General features: G+C 47.8%; 1 protein-coding gene across 3 annotated transcripts in view; it reads left to right on the top strand.

Annotated features, from left to right (window-relative positions):
* ISM1 (isthmin 1) overlaps positions 1–27742 on the top strand; it is a 90227-nt gene that overhangs the window by 47204 nt on the left and 15281 nt on the right. For all 3 annotated transcript variants that reach the window (XM_068987227.1, XM_068987228.1, XM_068987225.1), the window contains exons 2-3: positions 11230–11469; positions 20752–21016. In XM_068987227.1, coding sequence (XP_068843328.1) covers positions 11242–11469; positions 20752–21016 — 493 coding nt within the window. In that variant the 5' untranslated portion in view covers positions 11230–11241. The remainder of the gene's footprint in view (positions 1–11229; positions 11470–20751; positions 21017–27742) is intronic.

Raw genomic sequence — 27742 nt, forward strand, 5'->3', positions numbered from 1 at the left:
AGGCTCCTCTGTCCATGGGATCTCCCAGGCAAGAATACTGGATTGGGGTGCCATTTCCTCCTCCAGGGGATCTTCCCAACCCAGGGATCCAAACCACGTCTCTTCTGTCTCCTGCATTGGCAGGTGGGTTCTTTACCACTAGCACCACCTGGGAAGCCCTAAGCAATAGTAAATAATAAGTGAAACGAAGGTCCATTCTCCTAGAAAAGTAACCAGGGACAGGCCTGTCATACTATGCTCTGCTGGGAACGGATCAACTCGCAACCATCCTTTTGCTTTATTTCCAAGTTTGGATCATTTCTCCTCACAAGGTATACGCTGCTGAACTGCCTCACCACAGGGTCACGGCACCTGGCCCAAAGCAGATGCCCACAAAATGCCTGTTGAGTGAACCTATGACTAGAACAGATCTCCATCCATTTATAGAAAAAGATTAGCCAAGCGAAGTCCAGGGCCCACAGTCGCATTAGCTGCCAGCTTTCCAAGCAGGGATCAAACAGTTTCCCTGGAGGAGAACAGAACAGCAGTCCAAATAAGAACAATGTGTACTGGCAGCTGGGAAAGGGGACCGGTCCTGGTGGGGTACAGCTTTCTCTTCACCTCAGGCCATGATCGGCCTGTGATGGCTCTGTAATTGCTTTATAGTGTCAGTAGGGGTTCCCCAATAAATGAGCATTACTGGTTTCTGGCAGCCAACAGAGCCACACAGGTGCATCGTGAAAGTGTGAGGGAGCATTGTTAAGTCTCAGCTCCGAACCTTTGAAACACTGGCTGTGGGGCTGTTAGCAGAGCAGCCCTGTGAATGATGGAGACAGTCAGCAGGGGGATGTTTTTCAGCAGATCTGACCCAGCTTTGAGTCGGCAGGTGGAGGGATGGGGGAAGGTGCAGAGGAAGATAACATTTGCACTGCCTGCCTTTAGAACCATCAGAGTTTTGTTTAATTTCCTCACCCTCAATTTGATGTTTTTAGCCTTTTGGTATTGACTATTTTCCTTTAATCATTAGAAAATATTTTTTTTCTGGGACAAGTGTTTCTTGAGGAGTCCATTCCTAGGAGGTCAGATAGATGGATTGGGAGCTTTTCTCTAGTTCTCATCCTATGTTGCCATACCCATTTTACAGAAGAAATAGCTGAGGCCCTGTATCAGTTAGCTTCTGCTGTGTAACAAACCACTCTGAATTCATTGGCTTAAACCGCAATGTTTACTGTGTCTCATGATTCTATGGGTCAGCTGGGCGGCTTTTCTACTCTGGATTAGCTCAGTTGGGGCCAGATGGTCTAACATAGTCTCCATTCGTGTGACAAGTCATTGGCTGGCTGTTTAGTCTAGGGTAGATTATCTGTTTAACCTATCTGTCCTCATCCCACAAGCTAGCCCAGGCCTCTTCACATAGTGGTCTCAGGATTCCAAAGAGCAATTTTTTTAAAAAAAAAAGTTGAGCTCCAGTATACATTTATCTCTGCTTACTCCTGTCCATCAGCCTCAGTAAGTCATGTGACCAAATGCAAAGACAGTGTAGCAGACCACCACCCAAGGCATAGACAGTTACAGAAGGAATCTGCGGACATTTTCGCAAACACTACCAATCTAGGTGCAAAGGTATAGGAACTCGCCTAAGCTCACAAAACTAGGTAGGGGCAAGGCAGGACAGAGACCCAGGCCTCAGACCTCCTGGCCCAGGCCCCTTCCTCAACATCATAAGCCCTTTTCTAGGATTCCAAGGTGAAGGTCCGGTTCCCTCTAGAAACCTAGTTTACAGGTACTTAGAGCAGAGAAGTTCATGGTAGGTTTCAGTGAGGGGTCTTCACTTTGGATGTTGAGAGAAATCCATCTTCTAATTAAAACAATAGCTGGGCAAGGGACCCTCGGGCCATCCCCACCCCCAGGCCAGTCTGAACTCTGCCAGTCTTTGCCCTTTGACTTGCCTCCCAGGTTCTGAGAGCAGAACGGAAGCCTTGACTTGGTCTTGGGTGTCCCCCTTGTCATGTGAGGAGACACCGCATCACTGCAGGGGGCCTCTACCTCTGGGGTCTCCTTGTCCTGTTCTGTGCTCTTCCTCTGGTCTTGGGAGGACTTAAGACAGCTGGGCCCTTTAGGCACGCTAATAATTTGATGTCTCTGCAACTTGGGTCCTGGAAAAGAATCTGGAGAGTTTACCACTCTGTTTTCCTTCCCAAATAATGGAGAAAGCACAATTTTAAAAATCCACAATAATCCACATTCATCAAATATTTGCTTCAACTTTGGCTTAGAGGGGAGGCTGATCTCCACATGGCCGAAGCCCCCTGGTGGCCACGCTTGACCTGTTGCTCGATCCCTGAGCAAGTTCAAATTCAGCCCTTAAATTCAAATCCCCCTCTCAGCACTCAGCAGACAAGGCCTTCCCTTAGCTTACAAGGGCGCTGGGCAGGGGGAGTGGGCAACACGCGTATCTCACACCTCAAGAGATGTTATTTATGCAAGTGTCTCGTCTAAGCAAGTTCACCATCTCCCACGAGCAGGATTCTGGAAAACACAGTCTCTCCATCCACTTCCATTGGCAGAGATGGTTCAGATGATGCACGAAGGTATGTTTGGCCAAATTGGCTTCCCAGCCTTGAACTCTGCTTCTTACACGTTTTCTTAGACTTGAAAGAATACTTCGCATCCCATTTCTGCCCATTCTTTAGTCTAACAGGACATGAAGGAAACGGGGCCCGGGTGGACCTCCCTCTGCTTTCTTTGCCAGCAGCGGAGAAAAGCACAACTTGAAAAATCACCCATAATCCACACATTTTCAAGATCAAAGCTGTTTACAGAAGTATCCAAGACGAGCTAGTGGGGCGTTGACTCCCATTTTGTCAGCTGGCCCCAAGAGCCTTCAATTAAGAAAGAAGCATGGGGGTGGGAGACTGTCATCAGTGGCCCCTTCCCCTCTGGAGCCAGCTCCGTGCCCAAGTGCAAGGAGTCAGCCATTCTTCATGCCTTCCAAAGCATCACCCGGGATCATAGGCGAGGTCATTCCCAAGCCCTAGAGTAAACAGCCCTCTGATACATTCTGCCCCCAAAATGGAAGATTCCTCAGCTATTACTCAGACTTTGAACAGAAGGCTCCATTCCCAACCAAGATGAGACACTCCTGCATTCCTGAAACATGACGTGCCTGGGTCACTAGCTCCCAGGGTCGTCTTCAGGGTCCGACAGCAAAGATTGAAGTACAGTTATGGCCACTTCCCTCTGCCAGGAGTTTGTCTTTTCCTGCAAAGGGGCATTGCATGTTGATGCTTGCTGTCACATACAGCCATGGATGTCTGCTCTGCTCCTGCTGCCTGAAGGGGTGTGATTACCATCACACACCAGCAGAAGGTGGCCAACCTCACCATCGGCGTCTTCAATGATGCGGACATCCCCCCAGAGATCTGGTTCCTTCTCTCCCATCCTGTGCTGAGCAAGCCTCCACCACCAGCTGGTGCCAGGCCCGTGGTCACCATCTCACAGCTGTCTTCCTGAGTCCTAAGAACAAGCGAGCATCCCCCATCACCTCTCGAGAAGGCAGCTTTTCTGCCTGAAATTCACATTGTTCATCCTTTGATTTTCTCTTCCTGGGAGCGCTCGCCCCCCCCCCCCAATCATGTGAAAAGATAATCACTGCGCCCTTTTATCCTTTTTTTCTCCCCAAACAGGGAAACTTGTGCTCTTCCCTTTGAAATACCACCCATGGCATTCTTGAACTTATTTTTAGACGTGTGGAAACATTCCAGACAAAAATTGATGCCCGGCACAGATAAAGCCCCGAGTGTGTTTATCGTGGGGAGAAGAAAACGGAGTGTTTTAATGTGGAAGGAGTGTGGCCATATGCCTGGATGCAGCATGGCTGCCTTTAATCTGCAGAAAGGAAACAAGCATTGTCGATAATAATATGCAGCTGTCCAGCCCAAATGAGGACATATTGCTAATTAGCTATATTGTTAATATATTTTAAGGAGAGAGGCTGCAGTGACGTTAATTATAATCTTTGTTGTTGGTTGTTCAAAGTCTATGAGACCAAAAGCCTTGTTAATAATATCTTCTTTAATATCTTCAATAGAAGATTCTTGGATTTTTTTTTTCTTTAGAATCCCACATAAAAGCCACATTAGGGGTAATGAGGCCTGTAGCCTGAGCCTAATTAAAACAACATCTAACTAGGCCCGTGGCCATCATTATCATCCACTAGTACTTATTGGGTGCCCCCCGAGCTCATTTGGAATTGGAGGGTGTGGGGTTTGAGATTGCAGATACGGCCTGTTCTTTGCCCTCCAGAAATTTGCCATCCCGTCTGCCTCCAAGAAGTCTGCCTGGTTGCATTAATCTGGGAATAGTTACCACTGCCTTGAAAGAAAGAAAAAAAAAAAAAAAAGGCATTAAACTGTCCGAGCCAGCCACAATTTGTTACTAGTGTGTGCCTCTTCTGAGGTTCTGGAAGTGGTCAGATCAGCCCTGGTTTTCACACACCAGCCTTTGGTTGAGGTTTATGGAACAGGGCAGGTGGCAGTGATTCTGAGCACGGTTTTTCCAAAGTTGGACGCATCGCTCCTTTTCATACCTTGACTGTCCTCCCTGGAGCTGATCGCCCTAAATAGCTCTGGGGCTCGGTTCTCCAAAGAACCCCTGCCTCTCCCACTCCGGTGCTAAATGAGCAGCTGCCGACTCTGCTGTGAGCGCTCTGACCTCGATGTGGTCCATGGGGGTCCGCCTTGGTGACAATGGAGGCCAAAGGGATAGATCCCCCGGACGTGGCTGAGGGCGGCGGCCAGACGTCCCGGCTCTTGGGCCGGGGATGTCCCGTGGAGAAAGTACACGAGGAACAAAGTATCTGGGCCTGTCGTCTGGGAAACCACACGGGGCTGCCGATGAGAGGTTTCCTCAGCGCATCTTGGCAGAGCTTTCCTGGGGGCTTTCAGAGCTAGTGACGGGAGCCAGGGAGGTGATGCCCGCCCATGGAACGCCAGCAAGCCTCCAGCTGACCCAGAGGATGCCACCGGGGAAGTGGTGGCCGAATGGAAAATCACAGCACGCTAGGAGAGAAAGCTTTCAGACCAAAGGCCGGTGGGTCCAGACGTCTGGGGTTGGGCCTGGCATTTGTGTTATTTACTCAGTGATCTCTTACTGAAGACAGCAGAGTGGCAGTGAGCCTAACCCCCGCTCCATTCCAGCCTGATAGCCCTGGGGCCTCAGTGCCAGGCCCTGGGAGGCCTCGGGGAGTCTGCACACTCCGTGCCCTTTGCCAGGATCGCCAAGTTCACTGGCCCATCTCCCTCTCTGCTCTGTGATCGTCACCTGCTTCACGGGCTTCATGGTACTCATTTGTTCAGTTTGGTGCAGACATTATTTCCTCAGGCAACCCTCCATTTCTCTTTAATACAAATGTTCCAAGTAAGGAGTTTTATAAGCCCTACCTCGAGTGCGGATGATGGCTTTTCCTGGCTTCCTCTGTTTTGTGAGTATCGTCGTAGGTTCATTGAATGTCACGAATGCGATGCATGGCATTCAATGACAATTTTTGTGTTTTGACGCCCAAAGTATCTAATCCCAGTGCACCGAGGGCCCTTCAGGATGGCTCCCGCATTGCTCCGAGGGAGCACCATTAATCCCTGAGTCTTCCTTGCTTCCTGCCACAGGAGAGCATCCCAAACTCACCTCAACTTCCCCGCCCCAGCTCTGGAATCAGTCATTTGTCCAAGGAGATCTGGATTCTTTGAGGGCAAACGCCTCGAAATTTAGTGATAGGATTTTCAGACAAATGAAAGGAAATGTGACATTACTCAGCAAGTATCAGGTTTGAGAAATGTAAAATACAGTTGCTGGAACAATGAGAAGATTCTATATGTGGAAGGAGGAGGGAGGTGGTAGAGGGCAGATTTGGAAAGTCAGCAGCAAGGCTGAGCTCTCGTAACCTGGCTGACACCTTGAAGGTCTTGGGAATGATTCACTAAATGCTCGGTTGGTACCCACATAAGCTGGGGATGGTACCCAATCCTGAGTCACTTTGCTGAACAGGGCTTTTCTCTTTTTATTGGTGGTCACGGACTCAAATCAGAGTCACACAGGGAACATTGCTACCAGCGCCGCAGTTGTCGTCAATGTTACTGTTTGTAGCAAGGGTGCAAGAAGTTCAGAGGTCATCATTCCAGGGCTAGTATGAACGCTCTAGTGTGTTATCAGGGACCTCAGCCCCTCTATCTTGCCATTCAGCCACCTTTAGAGAATATCTTCAACCTCATGCCAGCAGCCTCATTTCACTTCAAACACTTGTATTATCCACACTTCAGGCAGGAGAAAATAGAAGAGAGAAAAGAGGCAAAAGGTAAACTGACTCTGCCTTCTGCCTAAGAGTCATATCAGGGACCTTCTACTTATATGTCATTGGGTAGAACTGTGTCACATGGTCATCCCTACCTGCAGTGGGTGCTGGGAAATGTAGTTTTAGACAGGCGTGTTGCCTTCTGAAATCAACCCTGAATTAAAAAAAAGAAGAATAGATATTGGAAATTGCAATATCTGCCACAATAATACTGCCATCTAAGGCAAAACACCAGGCTACATGACCACGGAGCCTATTTTATTATTACTGTTAGCATTTTATTATTACCTTATTTCTATTTTAAATAAGAATAAATTATAGAAAAAAAATAAGTTGTAGAATAATGGGGGGACAGGAGCTGTGCACAAAGGTGGGAGCATCAAGTGGCAGCTGAGTAGTATGGCCTCCGTATGTCATTCCCCTCACAGTTGAACAATGCGTGAGTGCAAACCGCTCACTAGCTTCAGTTCTTCTACTTTGTTAGTGGTCACGGCTCTCAAATTAGAGAGAGTGTTGCTCCTAGAGCTGCAGCGATGTCACAGGTCGACTCAAAGACACGTTGTGGGCAAAGTGATATTTTCCCAAACTGAACTGATGCCCTTGTGTCACTTGAATTCAAACCAAATGAATCAGGCAGCTCCTTGGAAAGAGTGGTACTATTTCTTAAAGAGCAGACTCTCCAAAGCTCACGTTTTCAGAGAAGGATGCTTGCTTTGCTGAATGAAACACGAACTGTTTAAATCTTCATTTTGAGATCCACCCTTCGTGAGAATCCTCGCTCTGCTAGGATTGTTAAGTGAACTCTCAGTGAGTGAGTTTGGCCCTGCAAGGAGGTCTTGCAGATGGGGCCTCTGAAAGGAAACTGTGTAGTGTGTCTTTGAGAAAGGATAAAGAAACGGTGTTTTCCTGCCTTGTGAGCAGACCCAGTCTACTGTCTCCTGCCCTAGATTCTTGATTATCAAAATAATGGTTGCTCCTGAATCTCGTTAGTGACTGAATAAAGTAGAGCTTCATCTTATGTGAGCCATTGTAAGGCACCCTTCTACCTCATCAGTGCTGTACTCAGTCATGTCTGACTTTTTGTGACTCCTTGGACTAGCCCACCAGGCTCCTCTTGACCATGGAATTTTCCAGGTGAGAATACTGGAGTGGGTTGCCATTTCCTCCTCCAGGGGATCTTTCCAACCCAGGGATCAGACCCAGGGATCAAACCCACATCTCTTGCATTGGCAGGTAGATATTCTCCCTGAGGGCTTCCAGTTTCTGAACAGTTTGAGAGTGTACCAAGGTTTGAAGGGAGCCAAGGTTTCCAGGTCAACATGTGTTGTAGAAAAGCAAGAATAATTCAGATATTCAGAGATCATGATTAGCACTTTTCATGATTTCCCATTCCCATCTTCTAGATGCTTTGCAAACGCTGAGCTTGTTTGAGGGGAGGTGGGGGGAGGCAGGAGGAGAAGGATTGGGGAAGGATGGAGAGATGCCACAATTGTGTGCATAGTTCAAGCCAAAGCATACTTTAGCCCCCATCTTCCCGGCACAGGCACTTGTGGCCTGGATCGTCCAGCCCAGTTGCCCTGACTCTACATTCCTCTTTTCAAGTGTAGACCCAACCCACCCTGAGTTCTCTGGATCATCCTGCTGGAACAGCGTGGGATTCTTCTTATTGCCTGCTTTGCTTTCCGTGGAGGATCGTCCAGCCACAGAGAGTCTTAGTTCATGTCTAAGCCAGGATGACTGTGTGCCTCTCCTCCCAGGAGAAATTCCAGAGTCAGATCAAGAAACCCATCAGACCCCACCCTTGTTTTATCAGCCAGCTAAGCCAAACGACAAATATGCAGCCCAAATACCTTTCCTCTCTCTCGGAAGCAATGAACGTGAACTTGGGCAAACTCTGGGAGATGGTGAGGGGCAGGGAAGCCTGGCGTGCTGCAGTCCCTGGGGTCACAGTCGGACACCACTGAGCGACTGAACAACAACATCTCTTCTTCTAAAACAAGAGTTGTAGCAGAAAGACTGCTTCATCACAAGGAAAAGGAAAGGGGGCACCATCTTTTACAGATTTTTTTTTTAATGTGCACTATTTTTAGTCTTTATTGAATCTGTTAAAATATGGCTTCTGTTTTACATTTTGGTTTCTTTCTTTCATTTTTTTTCTTTTATTTTGGCCAAGAGGTATGTGACATCTTAGCTCCCTGACTAGGGATCAACCCTCATTCCCTGCATGGGAAGGTGAAGTCTTTTTTTTTTTTTTAATTGAGGATAATTGCTTTACAGAATTTTGTTATTTTCTGCCAAATATCAACATAAATCAGCCATAAGTGTGTGTACCTAGGTCCCTTCCCTCTTGAACCTCCTTCCCAACTCCCTCCCAATCCCACTGCTCTAGGTTGTCACAGAGCCCCTGTCTGAGTTCACTGAGTCACAGAGCAAATCCCCACTGGCTGTCTGTTATATATGGTAATGTAAGTTTCCCTGTTACTCTCTCCATACACTTCACCCTCTCTGGAAGGTGAGCTCTCAACCACTGGGTTGCCAGGGAAGGCTCAGGAGCTCCCTGTTTCACCCAGTCGAGCAGTGTGTACCAGTTGCCACCATGAAGCCAGGGCAGGATTTGCAGGGTATCCCTCAGGGTGTGGGCGAGCAAATCCTGCACCCTTTCTGAGAATTAGATTCCCAGAACCTGCTGCAAGAAATTTTCCACGAGAAGTCAGATGTCCGCACTAACATTATTGGGGATCCAGGGAGAAAAACAAGAGGACGATTGCATTCAGTGAGCTTGCCCTGGGCCATGATAGAGAAGTTTTGTGTTGAGGAAAGAATCAGCCTGCCTCTCACTCTCTCTGCTTGCTGGATGGGACAAGCTGGGCATAATGCTTTTGGCCTCTGTTGCATTGAGCAATGTCTGGGAATGCCAGGGCAGCTCTCTCTAGGAGGCTATGCCAGGAGACGAAAGCATGACAGAGAGGTGACTGGAAAGGTGTGCAAAGACTCTGCCCCAGGCCACATCTACCGAGCAAAGAGGAAGGGCAGGCAAAGACCTGGTGAAGGGCAGCCGCTCTCCCCTCCCTGACTGCACGTTTTAAAGAGGAGATAGCAGACAGGCTTCTTCCTAGCTTGGTCCTCTTCTCAGCCTCTGGGAACGTTCACAGACGTGATCTCTGCACCAGTGAGTTTATCCTCATCCCATGTCTGCTTAGAGAGAGAGAAAAATCCAGCCCCTCGGGTCAGCTGTCTAATGAGATGGCTATCCACTGCCTGTGTTCTGTCCTCAGCCCACTCTCGACCTCGGGTGCTCAGAGTCAGGAGTGTTTTGATCCCAGATGTAACCCCTGACTGGGTCAGAGGCGCTGCAGGCAGAAGGGGCAGGGAGTGCGTGCGGAAGCAACGTGCTGGGACATCCACTCCAAACCCCCAAACATGCCCAAGAATAACAAGAACATTAACCACTGACCCAGACGCGGGTGAAATTCTATCTCCACATCACCCTCCACCCGTAAACACGAAAATGCTACCCCTTAGGGGATGGAGGAAGCCTCCAACCAGAGGGCCAGGGAGAATGCGAGCCGGAGAAGCTGCTCTGGGAAAGAAGTCCAGCAACGTCCACACTCTCTGATCACTGGGAAAAAATTTTCCCCCAGTGACAACCAAACACAGACCTTTTTTGGTAGCCTGGAAAAACAACACGCTTGCAACTTTTCACGATAAAGACCCTCAATTTGAGAACGCCTTTGTGTGACTTTTTCTTGGGCTGTCTCCCACCTCTCCATCCCCATCTCAGGTCCTTCTCCCCACCCTCGCTCCGTCCCAGCCTCACCGGCCTTCTCTCTGATCCTCAAGTGAGCCAAGGCATCCGCATCGCAGGACGGTCTTCTTTACTCGCCGCTCTGCTGTGTTCTTCGCTCAGTGATTGGAGCTGTTCAGGTCTCACTTCACACGCTACCTTTTCAGACAGGTCTTCCTCAGCCACCCATATCATGTTGTCCCTGGCTACTGCCTGTTATTTCTCTTCTGAGCAATCACCTTCTCTGACCCGACCCTATTCGTGTGTATATTTGGGGTTTATGCCCCCAGTTAGATGCACAGTCCAGTAGAACGGGGCCTGTCTCGTTCATGGCTTTCCTATGCCTAGCACATGGTTGACACGTGTTGACTGGATGACTGGAAGGATGGATGAGTGGATGACTGAAGGCAGGAAGGAGGGAAGGCGGAAAGGAGGAAAGAAGGTTAAGTAGGTTGATAAGCAGATGGATGGAAAAGATGATGGATGGATAGATGGATGGATGAATGGATGGATATAATCAATGATTTGACTGAAGTATTTTCAGATCCTTTGCTGACCCACACCAAAGAAACAAACTCTGGACACTGGGGTTATAACTAAAGCCAGAGTGGTTGAAGCTGTGATAAGCAAACTATAATTTGATTCCATTTCTAAATGAACAACTTTTCTCCATCAAGCTCCATCAAGCTCTTCATGTTCATATATGTTGATGTTGGATAAATATCCCAGAACACATTGTGCTATGCTAAGTCACTTCAGTCGTGTCCTGCTCTTTGCAACCCTATACACTGTAACCCACCCGGCTCCTCTGTCCATGAGATTCTCTAGGCAAGAATACTGGAGTGGGTTGCCATGCCCTCCTCCAGGACATTTTCCTGACCCAGGGATCAAACTCATTAGCCCTCAGAAAATCCCCAAGTAGCAAGCTAGGAAAAATTTTCTGATAATTTAGCTTTTTGAAGATGGAAAAACTAAGCCATGGGAAGAACAATGATTTGGGAATGCAACCCTGGCTTAATTTCAACTCCTAGAATTGTCCTCGTCTTGAATTTTTAAGGGTGGCATTTCTAAATCATGCTTCTCCTGTTTATTTGTTTATTTATGTGTTTGTTTGTTTCAGAATAACCTCAACATGGAAAGTGTCTTGACATCAGAAACCAGCTTTCCTCCATCCAAAGAAGCACTCGGGGAACATTCAGACCACCAGGCCGGACACCAGCCCTTCCCCAGACAGCAATTCCAGCAAGAGGCTGGGCACCCTTCATTGCAAAGAGATGGCCCCAGATCCTTTCTCCTTGACCTACCCAACTTTCCAGATCTTTCCAAAGCTGATATCAATGGACAGAATCCAAATATCCAGGTAATGCTGGGCAACTGAAAGGTGGAAGAAAATGAAACAGTCTATGCCTTTGTTTCCTGATCCGATCCCACCTCCCTTTTCCCCTTCGCCTCTTGATGAATCCTGTTATCTCTTCCAGAGTGGTGTTACATTGCATCTGTGTAACACCCTGGATTGTAAGATGCATTTTCTGAACCACTGAAAAAAGAAAACAGTGCTAATTAGAGTATGACACACCCATGATTATAAAATGTATCCAGATCTGATTTCAGAGCTGTTAGAATAGAAAAATAAAACAAAATAATATTCCCTGAAATTGATGAAATATGGTAGTTATAGGGAAAGGCCAGTCTAACGCGTGAGTAGATGAAGCAAATCGTCATGTGATTTCTAAGACGTTCAGGAAGGCAAAGCCTCTCTCCCTTGCCTTGATTTCCAGAGATTCCTTTAGGAGGCAACAACACTTCAGCTGTCACTTTAGTTGCACTAAAGTGTAAAATGACTGATAAGAAATTTCGATAAGAAGGGAGTGAAAAATAGAAGTCCCTAGGAGACAGAGGAATACATGCCACTAGGATGGAGTGGGATGAAGCTGAAAGAAACAGGAGGTTAGGGAAAGGGGTTCCTGGAATTGAAATTAAGAACTCTTATCTGCACTGAAATAGCAGTTTACTCAACAAGGCAAAGGCAGATCTGACTTGACTCTCCCAACATGTTGAAGCCAAACACGTTGGCTTCTTCCAATATTATCAATAATGCAACTAATTCTCAGCAACTTACCATTTGGTTGGCTTTCCCAAGGTCACATGGCTAGTAAACAGTAGTTGGGGCTCAAACACAGGTTTTCAGGCTCCCAAGAAAACTCACCCTACCAGTCCGTATGTCAGAGACAAACTCCTCATTTTGAATTTCACTTGCCCCTCCCTCTGTTTCTCCCCAGAGATGGGCCTCATGGTGGTGGAGGGAGGCCTATCTCCCTGGGCCGCCTGGCCCCTGCACAGCCCCTGACCTCAAGTGCTGGCTTCCAAACTTGTAAGCTTTGTCCTCAGGTCTTTTCACTTGGGGAAGGGCAGTTCAGTTCAGTTCAGTTCAGTCTCTCAGTCGTGCCTGACTCTGCGACCTCATGGACTGCAGCACGCCATGCCTCCCTGTCCATCACCAACTCCCAGAATTTACTCAAACCCGTGTCCATTGAGTCGGTGATGCCATCCAACCATCTCATCCTCTGTCATCCCTTCTCCTCCTGCCTTCAATCTTTCCCAGCATCAGGGTCTTTTCAAATGAGTCAGCTCTTTGCATCAGGTGGCCAAAGTATTGTAGTTTCAGCTTCAACATCAGTCCTACCAATGAACACCCAGGGCTGATCTGCTTTAGGATGAACTGGTTGGACCTCCTTGCAGTCCCAGGGACTCTCAAGAATCTTATCCAACACCACGGTTCAAAAGCATCAATTCTTTGGCACTCAGCTTTCTTTATAGTCCAGCTCTCACTTCCATACATGACCACTGAAAAACCATAGCCTTCACTAGATGGGGAAGGGCAGCTTGTCCTTATTCTTTCTCTGCATCAAATTCCAATTGACTTCCACGGCAGAAAGACTACATCTCAGTTAGAATAATACATCCACCAGTACCCTACTTCCCCATGTATAAAATGCTGTGTTAGCTACTGGGAAGTTAAGAAATGTGGGACCTTAAATGTAAGGTCTTCCCTCCAGGAAATGACCTGGGTGTGAAGATTCCAACTGCCACCAAAGAGAGTGCCAGAAGGATCGTGGAAGCGGAGCAGAACAAGTGCTGTGCTCTATGGAAGGCGGACCCAGATAGACAGAAAGGTTGGGAAGGGACCTGACCATTAGGGCGGGACAGAGACGAGGGCACAGAGGTGAACAGTGCTCTGGAAGTCAGGCTTGGACAACCCGTGTGCCGAAATCACTGTGAGGACTGATTCATGTTTCTGATAGGTCTTGTATCAATCCAGCTGCTTAATCAGAAAAACAGGCCTTTTTCTCCATTGTCCTCTCTCCAGGAACTGTCCACACGGCTCTCTGATAAAGAACACAGTACCCACTTGGGGGAGGTGCAGACTGACCAAAAAAGGCATAGATAACCCCTTACTCTTGCTCAGTGTGACTCCCCATCACTCCTTCATTGACAGGAAGTGATTTTTCCTTGTTGATGGATTTTTTTGGCTGTAGGACCAGACCACCCTTATCCCAAGGGTGCTTAGCCCATGCCCAAAACAATTTGAGGTTTGCTGCGGCTTGCTTTTTTTTTGGAGGGATGGGCAATCTCATTGTGGAGCTTAATGCTGAGGACTGAGCTATTAATGCCATCAATTTAAGAGTTACTAATGTAAACTTCCAAGAAAAGGCCTGGGTACAGGGGACTAGAGGGCTGAAGTCCCCACACTGGAAAATTACCAAGTTCATGGGCTCCACCTAGGACTGAATTTCTAGGAGAATTTATCAGGATCCCCTTTCTCTCTCCCAGATAAGTCCATCAGTCAGGAAGTCCCCAGACATCACTTGGGTCTTTTTAAAATATTAGCCCAAATGTCAAGGAAGAACAGTGATGCAAAGGCAGCTGAGATCCTCAGATCTGGGAAACCCTGATGACTTTTCCATAAAAAGAAAAAGGCAACCATGAAATGCTAAGCCCACGCCAGCCCACACGATGGATTTGCACATGAGCTCAGAAAAGCCCCAGAACTCACAATCCATTTTTCATCAGCATAAGCTATGCTGTTTAGCCAGAGGAAGAGAGCTTTGCAACAGTACCGCTGGGCTTCCTGAGGGGCGAGGCGGCTGTTGGAGTTGATGGAAAGAATAATAAAGCGAGACCAGGGAGGAGAGAATACATGGAGGCTGAATCATGAGAAGACCACTCTCGAGACCCTCCAACAAAGCCTCTTGGACTTTCATAAAACAGTTTTTATAAAGTGGAAATCATTCGTCCTTGTCCCCTCTGAGCCCACAGCCACCTGTCTGTACAGACTTCTAACAGGTACAAAGCAGCCAGCGTTTTCTGTTGGTCTCAGCACTGCCCCAGTACCTATGGGAAGCTCACCTCCACGCCGCTTCAGAATGGGCTGCTTTGGAGCACAGGGTGGGAAGGGAACCAGGTCACTCCTATGAGTTCCCTAGATGTTTCTTGAGTTTCCTTTTGTACAGAAGAGGTCACTATACCTCCCAAGAGTATAGGTTTCCCCATTGCTCCAACAGGGCAACCCGTTCCTGGCAAAATGGACTTGAAGCAAAAGATGCTCCAACCCAGATACCGTCACGCCCAAGGACCCAAAAAGACCAAAGCCAGCACTATCCTGCTGCCCGTTGACCACTTGGGTCATCCCTCTGCCGCTTTGCACAAGCCCAGTGTCTGATAACTGCCTGAGGCCAGTCAGAGGAGTAGAGGGGCCTGTGTTTTATTGATCTAATGACCTGTTGGCCCTAAAGAAAGGAATACTGAGCTGAGTTCCTGGCCTTCTCTCTCTGGGAAGACCAGCAAAGGAGAGCGTTGGTTGCTCAGAAAGATGCTCAAAGAAAGACCGATGTGTGCTACCCCTGAGAGCCCCAGCCCTAGGTCTGAGTATAAGTGTGTTTGAGTGTGCATACACACACACACACACACACACACACACACAGAGCTGGCTGCTATGGCCTCAAGCCTCACCACACTAGTAAATCGGCTCCCTGGTAGTCCTTTAAAAGGTGAGGTGCTTTCTCAAAGGGGGTGATGGTTTTCATGCTGACAACTCTCGCCCCTTCCTCAGAGCTCTACCATCTTGCTGAAATCCACTGGTTTGACACAGGGCTGATGCAGCCAAGCAGACAGCCCCACCAGTCACCCTGAGCCATCCTCTCTTCCCGGGGAGCGGACTGCAAACAGGTGAAGGCATACCAGGGGTCGGCTTCCACTGCCGGGCCCTCTGACCTCATCTCCCCCTCACCCTCTGGCAACCTGCCCCCAGCCCCCACCCAGCTAGCCCTCCCTGGAGCAGGGAGCATACAGGAATTTGATACCCCTGTCTCTGAACCGCACCCCAGCACCGCCCCCTTGTCTGCAAGCACTTCCCACGCTCCAGGGCTGGGGTTCACAGTCTCTCCCCGACCCACCACCACCAAAGTGCCCACACCTTTCCAAAGAGACAATGCTGAGCTGGGCCTCTTGACTTTTAGGAAGGGAAATCCTTTAAAAAGCCCAGCTTTTCAGAGCTTTTTTTTCTTTTTTTTTTAAATAAACCCCTGAAGCCAGGTGGCCTCTGTCCCAAGTGAATCAGGCTCTTCATTTTAAGACTGGCTTCAGGCTGTGGAAGTGAGTAGGGGGTGGGTTGGGGGAAGCCCAACAATGCACAAAATAGAAAGAAATAGCCTCAAACTCCTGAACCCAATCTCCATATTAAATTTAAAACAAAACTAGAAGTTGGGTTTTGGCAACAAATAAATAAATAAACCACTCAGGAAAGAAAGTAAATCCCACAGGACAAGTTCAAGCGGAACGTCAGTATCCTTGGCTGGGTTTCTGCTCCGCAGCTGATGGTCAGATAGCAGATGCAGAAATCTCTAAAATAAACTCATTATTAGGCTCACTGCATCAATTCCTTACCACAGTAGCTATTCACCACCAAATATTTCTCTTTTCTGGGTCCATCTGAGATTCGTATTCATTTCAACCGATGTATTTTCTTTCTTTTATTCCATTGAGGGAGACTTAAAAATAGTCTTCTAAAAGCCCTTTTTTCCCCTTGCACAGACTTATTTACACGACTGTAGGCCTCTTGATATAATCAGATGAGTTGGCTAGGGCTAGAGGTGTTGTGTGCGCTTCTACTTCTGATTTTCCTACCTCTTTTCTTCCTAAAATTCTTTTGGGATGGCAGGCCTGGCCAAGTAAGAACCAAGAAATTACTGTTCCCAAGACATGGACCCACACCCTCCTGCAGACAAGCTGGTACTGTTCAGATTCTCAAGGGGGCCCTGCTGTCCCCATCGTGAACCAGAGTCCACCCACCTCTCTTTGGGCTCCAGCAGCACCATTTCTGTCAACCAGGCTTGGCCTCTGTGGCTGCTGAAGGTTACTTGACCTCCATATGCCTCAGTTTCCTTGTCTATACCATGGGAATAACAACGTAGGTGTAGTACTTTTGTAGGACAATACTCCATAGTAGTAGGGTTGTGCAGATTAAATGGGCTTCCCAGGTGGTGCTGCTGGTAAAGAACCCGCCTGCCACTGCAGAAGATCCCTGGGTCGGGAAGATCCCCTGGAGGAGGGCATGGCAACCACTCCAATATTTTTGCCTGGAGAATCCCATGGACAGAGGAGCCTGGTGGGCTACAGTCCATGGGGTCGCACAGAGTCAGACACGGCTGAAGCGACTTAGCATGCACAAGGATTAAATGAGATCATCCATGGGAAGCACTCAGCAAAGCGATGCGGACGCTTCCCCAGGTTGGTGGACGCTGGCTGGTGATGGCAGCAAGCATGAAAATGACAGAGACCAGTATAAAATAATTAAGAATCAGGAGATCTCATTTTGAGAGCAGCTCTCCTCCTTTGCTGTTCACCTCAGGAATGTGAATTCTCCAGGCCAGTTTCTCGGCCTGAAATACGGGGCTAGCTTTTGTAGAACAAGCAGCGATACCCGAACAGGAATGCTGTAAGGCTCAAAGCACTCACGGCGCTTACCTGGAGCTGCCAGAGTTGTTTTGAGAGCACCAGTGGGTCTGAGAGGGAGGGATTATATATCTTCCTAGTCCTTTGTGTTCTTTCTTTGGCATTTATCAAGGAAGAAGGGTTACATTATCGGGGGCCTAACCGTTTGCTGCTCTGTGCTTTTGAGGACTCATTTCAACTCCCAGGGCTTCTCCTAGTCTCTGGGAAACAAACACAAACCCAAACTACCTGGTCACCATAGTGCTCAAGCTCGTTGGTGCTCTAACAGGGCCAACAAATTAGAAGATTCTAGAAGATTCTCCTGAGTTCCGAAGATCAAGCCTTCTGTATTCTCAGTGTCATTAGATTATTGCTGATTAGACTATGAATTGTGTTAGTTTCCCAGTGGAAAGTGCTTTTCAGTGCTAAAGAGTGTGTTTCTAATAAATGTTTGAACTTTCAAGAGGAAGAAAGAAACTGGTAATAGTGCAAAGGATTTTATCCTTTCCTAATTTTGGACAGAATTCTCAAACTTGGCACCTATTCTAGTCTCTCTTTTCTTGGATCTGACAAGATTCAGCCAGAAGTTGGACTTGGGTCTTTTGGAAAAGTTCTTTTTCTTTTACTGTCTTGATTCATGGTATGGAAAAATCCAGAAGAAACAAATATACTAAAGATGCTTCAATGCTGTGTATTGAAGACGCCAAAGAAAGGTAAGATCCAGCTCCGTCAGCTTGGAAATCTACTGTGCTCCCTGCCACACCTTCAACTCGTCACACTGATTGTTGTTCAAGACATTTTTATGAACAGATTCTCTGATGCTAAAGAACATGTAAATAAGAGTAAGAGCAACAGGAAACGTAAAACTAATCTCCCTCCACCTCCTCCCGTTCGAGAAGTCATGATCATGCTCATTAAGTCTTTTTAATTGGATGCCTATGAAATTTCACGTTCTTCTTTTACTATCAGTACGAGGTTTCCACATTCCTAACTGGAGGGAAGGGTGGATCCTAAGGTTTTCGGGGGTTTTGTTTTGTGTGGGTTTTTTTGTTTGTTTGTTTGTTTGTTTGTGTTATTTTTAATTCAGTTGGAGCAGTGGCTAGAAATGAAAGGGGAAATAGAAACCTCTAAGCTGATGAGAGTTAGTCATCGATAATAGTTTTTGGAGTAAATTTGTATTTTGCTACTCATTGCCTGGCCAGGCAACAAATCTGTTTTGTTTGGATCCAAGCAGCAGTTTGGGGGGAAAAAGAATCATATTGACGGTAATAGCTTAAAATATGGAATTGTTTTGATTCCCAGCTTGGAGAAATTGCAGGGCACGTTTTGTTTAGGCAATCCCTTTGACTCCAGTCTGGATACAAACGGAATACCAAAACTGTCCAGCCTGCTCCCCCTTATCTCCTACCCAGAGACTGATCTTATTACCATAATTGCAGGCTTGCCTGGCTCTTGGCAGCTTCTCCAAGACCCTTAATAGCCTTGCAGACAATTGTTGCGGCTCAGTTGTTCTGTCTGCAGGCATGGAGGCTGGGACTACATAGGAGAAAGGTTGTGTCTTCAAAGGCTGGGCATCATGGAACCTCTGCTGGCTCAGGTCCATGCCACCCAGCTGTGCGTGCCTTCCACTCTGTCCTGGTAGGGTTGCGTGTAGGTCCTGGGCACTGTCCCTCTCCAACAGCCATCCCTCCAGCAAACAGCAGTGATACAAGATGAATGATGTAATTATTCTTTTTGTCCTTTTGGGGGATTACTAAAAGTTCCATAATTATTTATAAATATGCAAGGGATGCTTACAAGACTGGGGTGATGGTGGTGGTATGGAATCAAGCCAATGGTGCCCTCGTAGGCATCCCACACCAGAGGAGATGCTCTCGGCCTGCCACAGCCCAAGTGTACTGGGGTAGAAGACCACCCTGGACCGCACAAGGGCACAGCTAGGCCCACCATGAGTGGGGCAACCTCCTTTGAACGTCGAAGAAAGTAGAATTCAAACTTTTCCATTCCTGAGACAAAAGAAAGGGTCTGTTTGTCTCGGGGATTGGCATGACCTGGTGCAATTTGGCAGAGCATCTCAACAAGTCTCTCAGATGTCGAGTTAGGGCAAAGCTGGAAGAGCATCTGCCCAGTACATCTTGCGCTGATTACTCGGAGTGCATGTTTCTGATTCATTTGCGCATAACTCGTCCAGGGGTTGTTGCAAGAGCCGTGTGATGGCCAGAGGAACCCAAGGAGTCTTTTATTATGTTTTTAAAACAAGTTTCTCTATGCTGATTGTCTCTCGGAGCCAAGAAGCTGCATTCTTTCAGCCCTGTGACTTCCAAACGAGGCTCCGTAAATCCAAGAGCGAATTCTGACCTTGACTCTGGGACTGTCTGCTCTGACCCTGAGGGTGGGTTAAGGAGGAGTCTGCGCTGGGTCCAGTTTCGGGGATGAGTGAAACTCACAGCTGGGACAGCATGGACCTTGTGCTCACATCTCTACAGGACCTGTGGCATCCAGCCCCTACTGGCATCGGTGGTCTCTGGGCTCACCTGGTCACAGGAGGGGACAGGACCTAGGTGACTGACTTTTTGAGAGACAGTTTGGCAAAGTCCATAAGAGTACAGGCTCTGGAGCTTGAATACCCATGGCTGCCAGTTACTAGCTGTCTGACCATAGGCAGCTTGTTAACTTCTCTGTGTCCAGTTCTTCTGTCTGTAAGAAGCTGTCTAGCCACTACTCTGAAATTTAACAGCTTGAAACAACAATCACTGGACTGCTCGGAGTGCTGTGGGTCGGGAATTTGAGCAGGGCTCAGCTGGGAGAGCTCATCTCTGCTCTACATGCTATCAGCTGGGGTGACCCAGTCGGCCTGGAAGACCCAAGATGGCTCCCCGCTCAACTGACTGGGGCCTCAGAGCTTTCCAGGGACTTGGGGAGCCTTTGTTCTCTGCTGTATGGCTCCCTCATCACATGACGGACATGTGCACAGTAGTCTAGGCTGGGCTTCCATACGTAATGGTAGGAACTTTCTGAGAGAATGCAAATGGAAACTTCAGTACCTCGTGTGGCTGGTCACGTTGACACACCTACCACACTCTACTGTGAGTCTTTAGGCCAGCCCAGACTGCAAGGGAGGGGGCGTAAACCCCACCTCTTGGTGGGAGGTACAGCACCACAGACCAGAATGGGAGGAGTGGCAGGAACATCCTTTCAGATCAGTAACCACGAGGGCCGAGCAACAGAACCAACATAGAGACATTGTGAGGATTAAGTACATTAATTCATGGAAAGCCTTTAAAACAGTGCCTGGTACATGGTTAGTTCTCAGTAAGTGTTCCGTTTTATGGGTTGTTCTTGTGCCATTCATGGTACATGTTGACTCCTTGAATTAAAGACTTCCCAGAAATGTAGTCATCCGTAAATCAGGGGCCCCGTGATACTCTGCTTCCTCCCAACACAAGGCCCGTGGGCGTCAGCTCCTCCGGGCGTCCCTGGAGGTTCTCCCCCCCGTGTCACGGTGCAGCCTCCGCTTTCCCTCCCAAGGGAGGCGCGTTTCCCTGCCGAGGGAGCCGCGTTTCCCTCCGCTCTCTTAGACTTTCTCCCGAGGGTCACCCAGCGTGGAGGCTGTTGACTCCTCCTTGACCCTGGCCTGTTTTGAATTCCTCAGGTCACCATAGAGGTGGTGGATGGTCCTGACTCTGAAGCAGAGAAAGATCAGCACCCAGAGAATAAACCCGGCTGGTCAGTGCCATCCCCCGACTGGCGGGCCTGGTGGCAGAGGTCCTTGGCCCTGCCGAGGGCCCAGGGCGGTGACCAAGACTACAAGTACGACGGCACCTCAGACGACAGCAACTTCCTCAGCCCCCCCGGCGGCTGGGACCGTCCGGCCCCGGGCCACCGGACATTTGAAACCAAAGAACAGCCAGAATATGGTGAGTTTACCACCCAGCAATATAAAATCAGTGTAGAGAATAAACGAGGACGATGAGGCCCCTGGACGTGGAGCCAAGCAAAACCCTGTTTACAGTGTGTGGCTTTGGGTCTTCAACAAGGCAGACCTCATACAGACTCTGTCCACCCCGTCCACAGAAGGCCCAAGAGGCCCCGCTCACCACATTTTTCTAGAAATACTATAATTTTAAAATAATGCCAATTATCCTCGGAAAGATTTTTTTTTTAAGTTAGGGATCTTTCAAGTCCTGCCTTTTTTTTTTTTTTTTAAATGACGAAACCACTGAAATAACTTCCTCGAATAGTGTGTGAATGCTCAGTCATGTCCAACTCTTCAAGACCACATGGACAGGAGCCCAGCAGCCTCCTCTGTCCATAGACATTTCCAGGCAAGAATACTGAAGTGGCTTGCCATTTCCTTCTCCGAACTTCCTCATGTATTTGACTGTAAAAACCCGTACTGAACATCCATTTAGTGAAAAAGATGTGCCCAGCTGTCTCCTTTGACCAGGCAACTATGTTATGTTTATCACTGGTAGTGAAGTGGCCCTTTGAAACCCTCATGGACATGTATGTCTCGAGTTATCATGACAAGGGAGGCATCTCCAGCAACAAATTTCAAGACCCCGAATTGGAACTTACAGTTTCCCATGGTTTTAGAGTAGGATAGGTGAGAAAACAAACTATTTCTATGTTCAATGGCTTAAAATAATCCATGTTCATTTCTCACTTAAGCTGGGATGGAAGACAGGGTCAGAGGAACGCAGCTCCACCCACCCATTTGGGAACCCAGACTCCTTCCATCTTTAAGCCCCACCAAATGCGAGGGCCTGAGAATTACCCACTGGATGCTCTGCCTCTGGCTGGCAGACAGTTAGAAAGACAGAGTCTGGAAAAGGCACTCATGCTTTCAACCCCCTCAACCTGGAGAAGACAAATCTGCCCAGATTCTATTGGCAAGACTTTGTCATATGATCCCATGTAGATGCAAGGGAAGCTGGGAAATGTTTTCTGTGTGAACTAGATGAAGAGGAAACCAATTTGGAAAGCATCTGGCCAGTCTTCATGAAGAATCGGGCAGGGTGCCCCATGTTATAAGAGTATTTGATATCTTACAAATACATCCACCATGATGATGGCCTTGTGGTTCAAGAGCAGATGGTCTATGAGGATGACTTGTTTTGCACCATTTGCATTCTCACCCTTACCCCCATTTTCAGCAGAAAGGCCACTTGTATATTGGCAAGTCATTTCTGCCTGCTAATAGATGATGCTAAGCAATGTCCAAAAGAGTAGGACTTTCTTCCCAACCATGTCACTTAGTTGCAACTGAGATTGAACACATCTTCTGCCCATCATTCTGCTAGGTACTGGGAATCCAAAAAAGATTAAGACATGGTCCTTCCCTGAAGAGCATCTCACCTGTCTTTGAACAAAAGGAGAAAACTTAATGGATGGAGCAAAAGAGTGCCACAGTAGAGATACACAGTAAATGCTAGAGAAGCAGAAAGAGAGCTCCCAGGCCCCACCCAACTGCTCATAAAACCTTCCCCTTTCCCAGAAGTCCAATTTATTTTCCAAGAAGGATTGGGAACATTAGCCAACCTTTCGGTAGCAGTTGCCTTCCACAGTCCCTCTTCATAGCAGCTCTCAAAAATTAGCTCATTTAATCAGCTCTCTGAAGCAGAGACCCCACTTTACAAATGGGGAAACTGAAGCCTGGCGAAGTTAAGCAACTTTGACGTAAGATCCATCTCAGACAGTCTAGGTACAGAGTCTGTCCTCTTCACCACTGTGTTCTTCTGCCTCTCAGGGGTGGAGGGGAAGCGCATCCTTTAGGGCAGTAAAGTGGGTCTATAAAGGGACAGTTAGGTTGGAAGACAGGAATGGTAGTAGAAGTCCAGGGCTGAGCTGAGCTGTTGAACAAGAGAAATGCCAAGGATCCCAGAGTGCTGGCCTGACCCTGCACAGGACTGCAGCTTCACCTGCCTGCCCAGCCCACGTGGAACATGGTCTCTCTGAGGGAGGCTCAGACCCTCAACATCAGAATCCATCCACTGCCTGTGAAAACGTAATGCCTATCCTGGGCCCAAGCCCCTTCCCTACATATCTCCAGGTATGGTCCCCAGGCCAGTAGATCAGCGTCCCGAGACCATACTAGAAATGCAGACTTTTAGACCCCACTCCAGGATTGTTTTATCTCAGACACACTGGAAAAATGAAAGTGACAGGGTCAGTTGCTCAGTCATGTACCACCCTTTGCAACTACTATCCATGGGATTCTCCAGGCAAGAATACTGGAGTAGGCAGCCATTCCTTTCTCCAGGGGATCTTCCTGACCCAGGAATCAAATCTGGTTCTCCTGCACTGCAGGCAGATTCTATACTGTCTGAGCCACCTGGGAAGCTCCTGATCTGGAAGCGCGAGGCCGCACACACCAGTGTTTCTCAATATGGTTGCCCATACTCATCTGGGCATTTATTTTTTAAAATCCCAATGCCTGGACTTCTCTCCAGATCAGTTAAGTTGGAGTCTCTGGGGTGGGACCCAGGCATCAGGGATTTTTAAAGCTCCATGAGTGACACCAGGGTGCAGCCCAGATCGAGGGCCACTGCCATCCTTCCACGGAATGTGCAGGAGTGAGAACTGGAGTCTTTGTATGCTTCTTTCTTTTTTTAGTCAAGGTCAGCAGGTGACTCTCATGCTCATGGAAGTTTGATGATCACCACTTAGAAACAGTTTTTTCATCCAAAGTTTTTACACAATATATTCTGCTGAATTTATGAACATTAAGAACCGCCCCCCCCCACCCTCCATTTCCATCTTGAGGGTAGAATCTGCCTCTGCTGGAGCAGTTACCGTGGCTGTCGCAGCTATCTTCACCCCAGCTTTCTAGATCTACAATACCTGGGGAGGGGGCGGTACCCTCTCTGCATCTTACAGCATCCCTGGGTCATAGAGAGACTTCCATCGTGATGACTGTGAGGTCTCTTTTAGTAACACTGCCATCATTAAACTGTGGTTCAGTCATGTCTGACTCTTTGCAACCCCATGGACTGTAGCCTGCCAGGCTCCTCTGTCTATGGGATTTCCTAGGCAAGTATTCTTGCCTAGAGAATTCCATGAACAGACCATGGGGTCGCAAAGAGTCAGACATGAGTGAGCAACTCACAGACACACACACTCCCACATTGCAGGCAAATTCTTTACTATTTGAGCCACCAGGGAAGCCCCAGACATCAGGATTCCTACTTTATAAAGAAAATCTGGTCCCTTTACGGAACCCCTAGAGCAGTGCTTCTGAGACCTTTATGTGCACACAAATCACCTGGGCAACTTGGTAAATGCCGCACCTGAAGTCACAGATGAAGAAAAGGGGCGGGCAACCTGGTGAAGCCGACCCTGCTGGTCCTCGGACCACGCTTTGAGAAGCAAGATTGTAAGTGTGTAGCTTACAAGCTACAGTCACTCGGTAGCATTTGCAATGTGGATGAATCATTACTGCTTCTCAGTATGGCTGACGGGAATATACAGATTCCAGAATTCTTTACAGGATCAGATGAGTGAAGTCCCCTTTTATTTCAACCAGCAAGAAAGTATAGCGCAATTTCTAAGTGTTTATCCCTGTGTCGGGGGCTGGGGAGGATACAAGCAGAGAACATTCAGCCCAGGAAGGTGAGGTTCATGCAGTGGCAAAGCAGCGCCCATCACTGGGCCTTTGTACTTGCTGCCCTGTCTGAGGCCAGCTACGGTTGCCATAGGAACTGGGCTTCGTGGAGGCTATCAATCGCAAATATGTGAAGTTAGGGTTTTTAATAAGAATGCAAATGTCTGCAGCCAGAGTATTTCAGAAAATCCTTGGTGAAATAAGTAGAATGTAACAGCGTCTTTAGAATAAATTATAAAATACACAACAAAGTTCAGTTCAGTCGCTCAGTCGTGTGTGACTCTTAGCTACCCCATGAACTGCAGCACGCCAGGCCTCCCTGTCCATCACCGACTCCTGGAGTCCACCCAAACCCATGTCCATTGAGTCGGTGATGCCATCCAGCCATCTCATCCTCTGTCGTCCCCTTCTCCTCCTGCCCTCAATCTTTCCCAGCATCAGGGTCTTTTAAAATGAGTCAGCTCTTCACATCAGGTGGCCAAAGTATTAGAGTTTCAGCTTTAGCATCAGTCCTTCCAATGAACACCCAGGGCTGATCTCCTCTAGAATGGACTGGTTGGATCTCCTTGCAGTCCAAGAGACTCGCAAGAGTCTTCTCCAACACCACAGTTCAAAAGCATCAATTCTTCAGTGTTCAGCTTTCTTTATAGTCCAACTCTCACATCCATACATGACTATTGGAAAAACAACAAAAGATAGACCTAATTTTTGATGCTGGAAGCATGTAATGACCATGAGTCAGCTCACCTTTGGCCTCTGTGTGTTTGAGATACTTAAGTTGTCACCCAGGGCAAAGAAAGGGTCCAAATAAGTATCTTTCTGTCAAATAATAGTATACCATCCCCAAGATTGCTCTAAATAACCTGATAATGCAATCAGATGAACACAGCGACGTGTAATTTGGGCTGGTAGTTGATTCTTTGCAATTCTCTGACAGATTGTGGTCCTGTTTTAATAGATTTCATGGTGATTTTTTTGGAAAGGTTTTTCTTTGTCTTGTTGAATTATAGCCACATAATGGGTATCTTGGTCTTCTCTGGTGGCTCAGATGGTAAAGAATCCACCTGCAATGCCAAAGACCTGGGCTTAATCCCTGGCTTGAGAAGATCCCCTGGAGAAAGGAATGGCTACCCACTCCAGTATTCTTGCCTGGTGAATTCCATGGACAGAGGAGTGAGTCAGACATGACTGAGTGACTAAGCACACACACACAATAGGTATCTTAAGGAAGGGCTGTTTGGGCCAGAATCAAAGCTGCTGGAATATCAGGATATAGAGCAGGATATGGCCAGAGCAGGCAGATCTCAGATCTCATCCCAGCCCACCAAGTTTGAGCTGTGTGACCTTAATCAAGCACCTTAACCTCTCTGAGCCTCAGTGTCCTTATCCATAAAAGGTGAGTGTTTCCACCTACCTTGCAGGGTTATTACAGCAGTTCAATCAGGGTGCTTAGACAGAGCCGCTGGTTAAGGCAGGGCTTCAATAACTGGCAGTCACAATCATCTAGCTAGGATTGCCAGTGGCTGAGCCAAGACTCAAGTCACTTCAGTTGCCCAAATACTGTAACTGGACCACAGAACTCGAGTGCCCTGGAAGTATATAATGACCACTTTACAATTTCAAATGACATCCTGGAAGCCCAGTTCCCAGCCCGCTGCCCTGTGGATTGTTCTCTGCCCTCACTCAGCTCTTTGATGTCACAGACAGGGCTGCCACAGCCTCACATAAACGTTCACAGGGACTATTCTGCTGTCTTTGTTGCCGTCTTTGTAATTACTGCTGCTCAAGTTCATCTTCTGCTCTCAGCGATGCTCCCTGGTAGGTAAGCCAATGAAAATAGGCTTATTTTATTATAGCAGAAAGGAAGACTGCCCTCAGAGCTTTGTCGCCTTCCCTACATCAGAAATTCCCTTTCTGTCCTTCAAATACATTAAACAATAGAAATCCCTGGGAGGAGGGGCTTGGCTGGGATGCTCCTCCAGGGCTGTGTGCTCTAGACACTTCTGGCAAGTGGACTGACATGCCTACTTTTTGTTTCACTTCCTTGCTAGGCGAATAGGAATGATCAGCCATGTGGGGATATCGATGTTCCATGTCTAACTTTGGGGGCCCAGTGTAAAGAAGTGTTTGGAAAATAAATGGCTTTGGTAGCTTTTTTTTTTTTTTTTTTTAAGCCATGGAGAAATCCACTTGCTGAAGTAATAAATCCTTCATGGTTCCAGAGTCTCCAAGCCATTCAGAGAGCATTCATAGGAAAGGTTGTTCTGGTGTATTTGTGACAGCTTTTATTGTTTTCTTTTAAGAATTAAAAATAGTATATTTATTTTTTGGCTGTGTTGGGTCTTAGCTGCCCTGTGGCATGTGGGTTCTTAGTTCCCCGACCAGGGATCAAACCCACATTCCCTGCATTGACAGGTGGATTCTTAACCACTGCACTACCAAGAAAGTTCCCATTCTTGCTACTTTAGAAACCGCTCAACAGTGAAAAAAAAAAAAAATCCATCTGCAATGCAGGAGATGCAGGTTCGATCCCTGGGTCAGGAAGATCCCCTGGAGAAGAAATTGGCAATCGACTCCAGTATTCTAGCCTGGGAAATCCTGTGGACAGAGGAGCCCAGCAGGATACAGTCCATAGGGTCACAAAAGAGTTGGACACGACTGAGCGACTAAACAACAGCAATCTAAAACTTACTGGCTTAAAAGCACAAATGTCTCTGAGAGAGTCTACAGGCTGTCTGCACCGTTGTTCTGCTCTGGGCTGACTTGGCTGGGGCTGTGTGCTCCAGCATGGCCTCATTCCCAATGATGGGGTCCCTGCTGGCCAGCTGGGGTGCAGGGACCGGTGGGCCTCTCCCCCTCTGGCCCCATGCCTTCCAGGCTCACCCAGGCTCTTCACGTGGCGGTGGAAGAGTTCCCCCAGGGACAAGGCAAGCCCTGAGGCACTGGCACTTTTCTAGCCTCTGTGTTGCATCATGTTTGCTGTTTTTTCAGGGGCCAGAGCAAGTCACGGAGAAGGCAGTGGCAGCCCACTCCAGCACTC

Source organism: Capricornis sumatraensis, chromosome 15, assembly GCF_032405125.1.
Source record: "Capricornis sumatraensis isolate serow.1 chromosome 15, serow.2, whole genome shotgun sequence".
Taxonomy (NCBI): domain Eukaryota; kingdom Metazoa; phylum Chordata; class Mammalia; order Artiodactyla; family Bovidae; genus Capricornis; species Capricornis sumatraensis.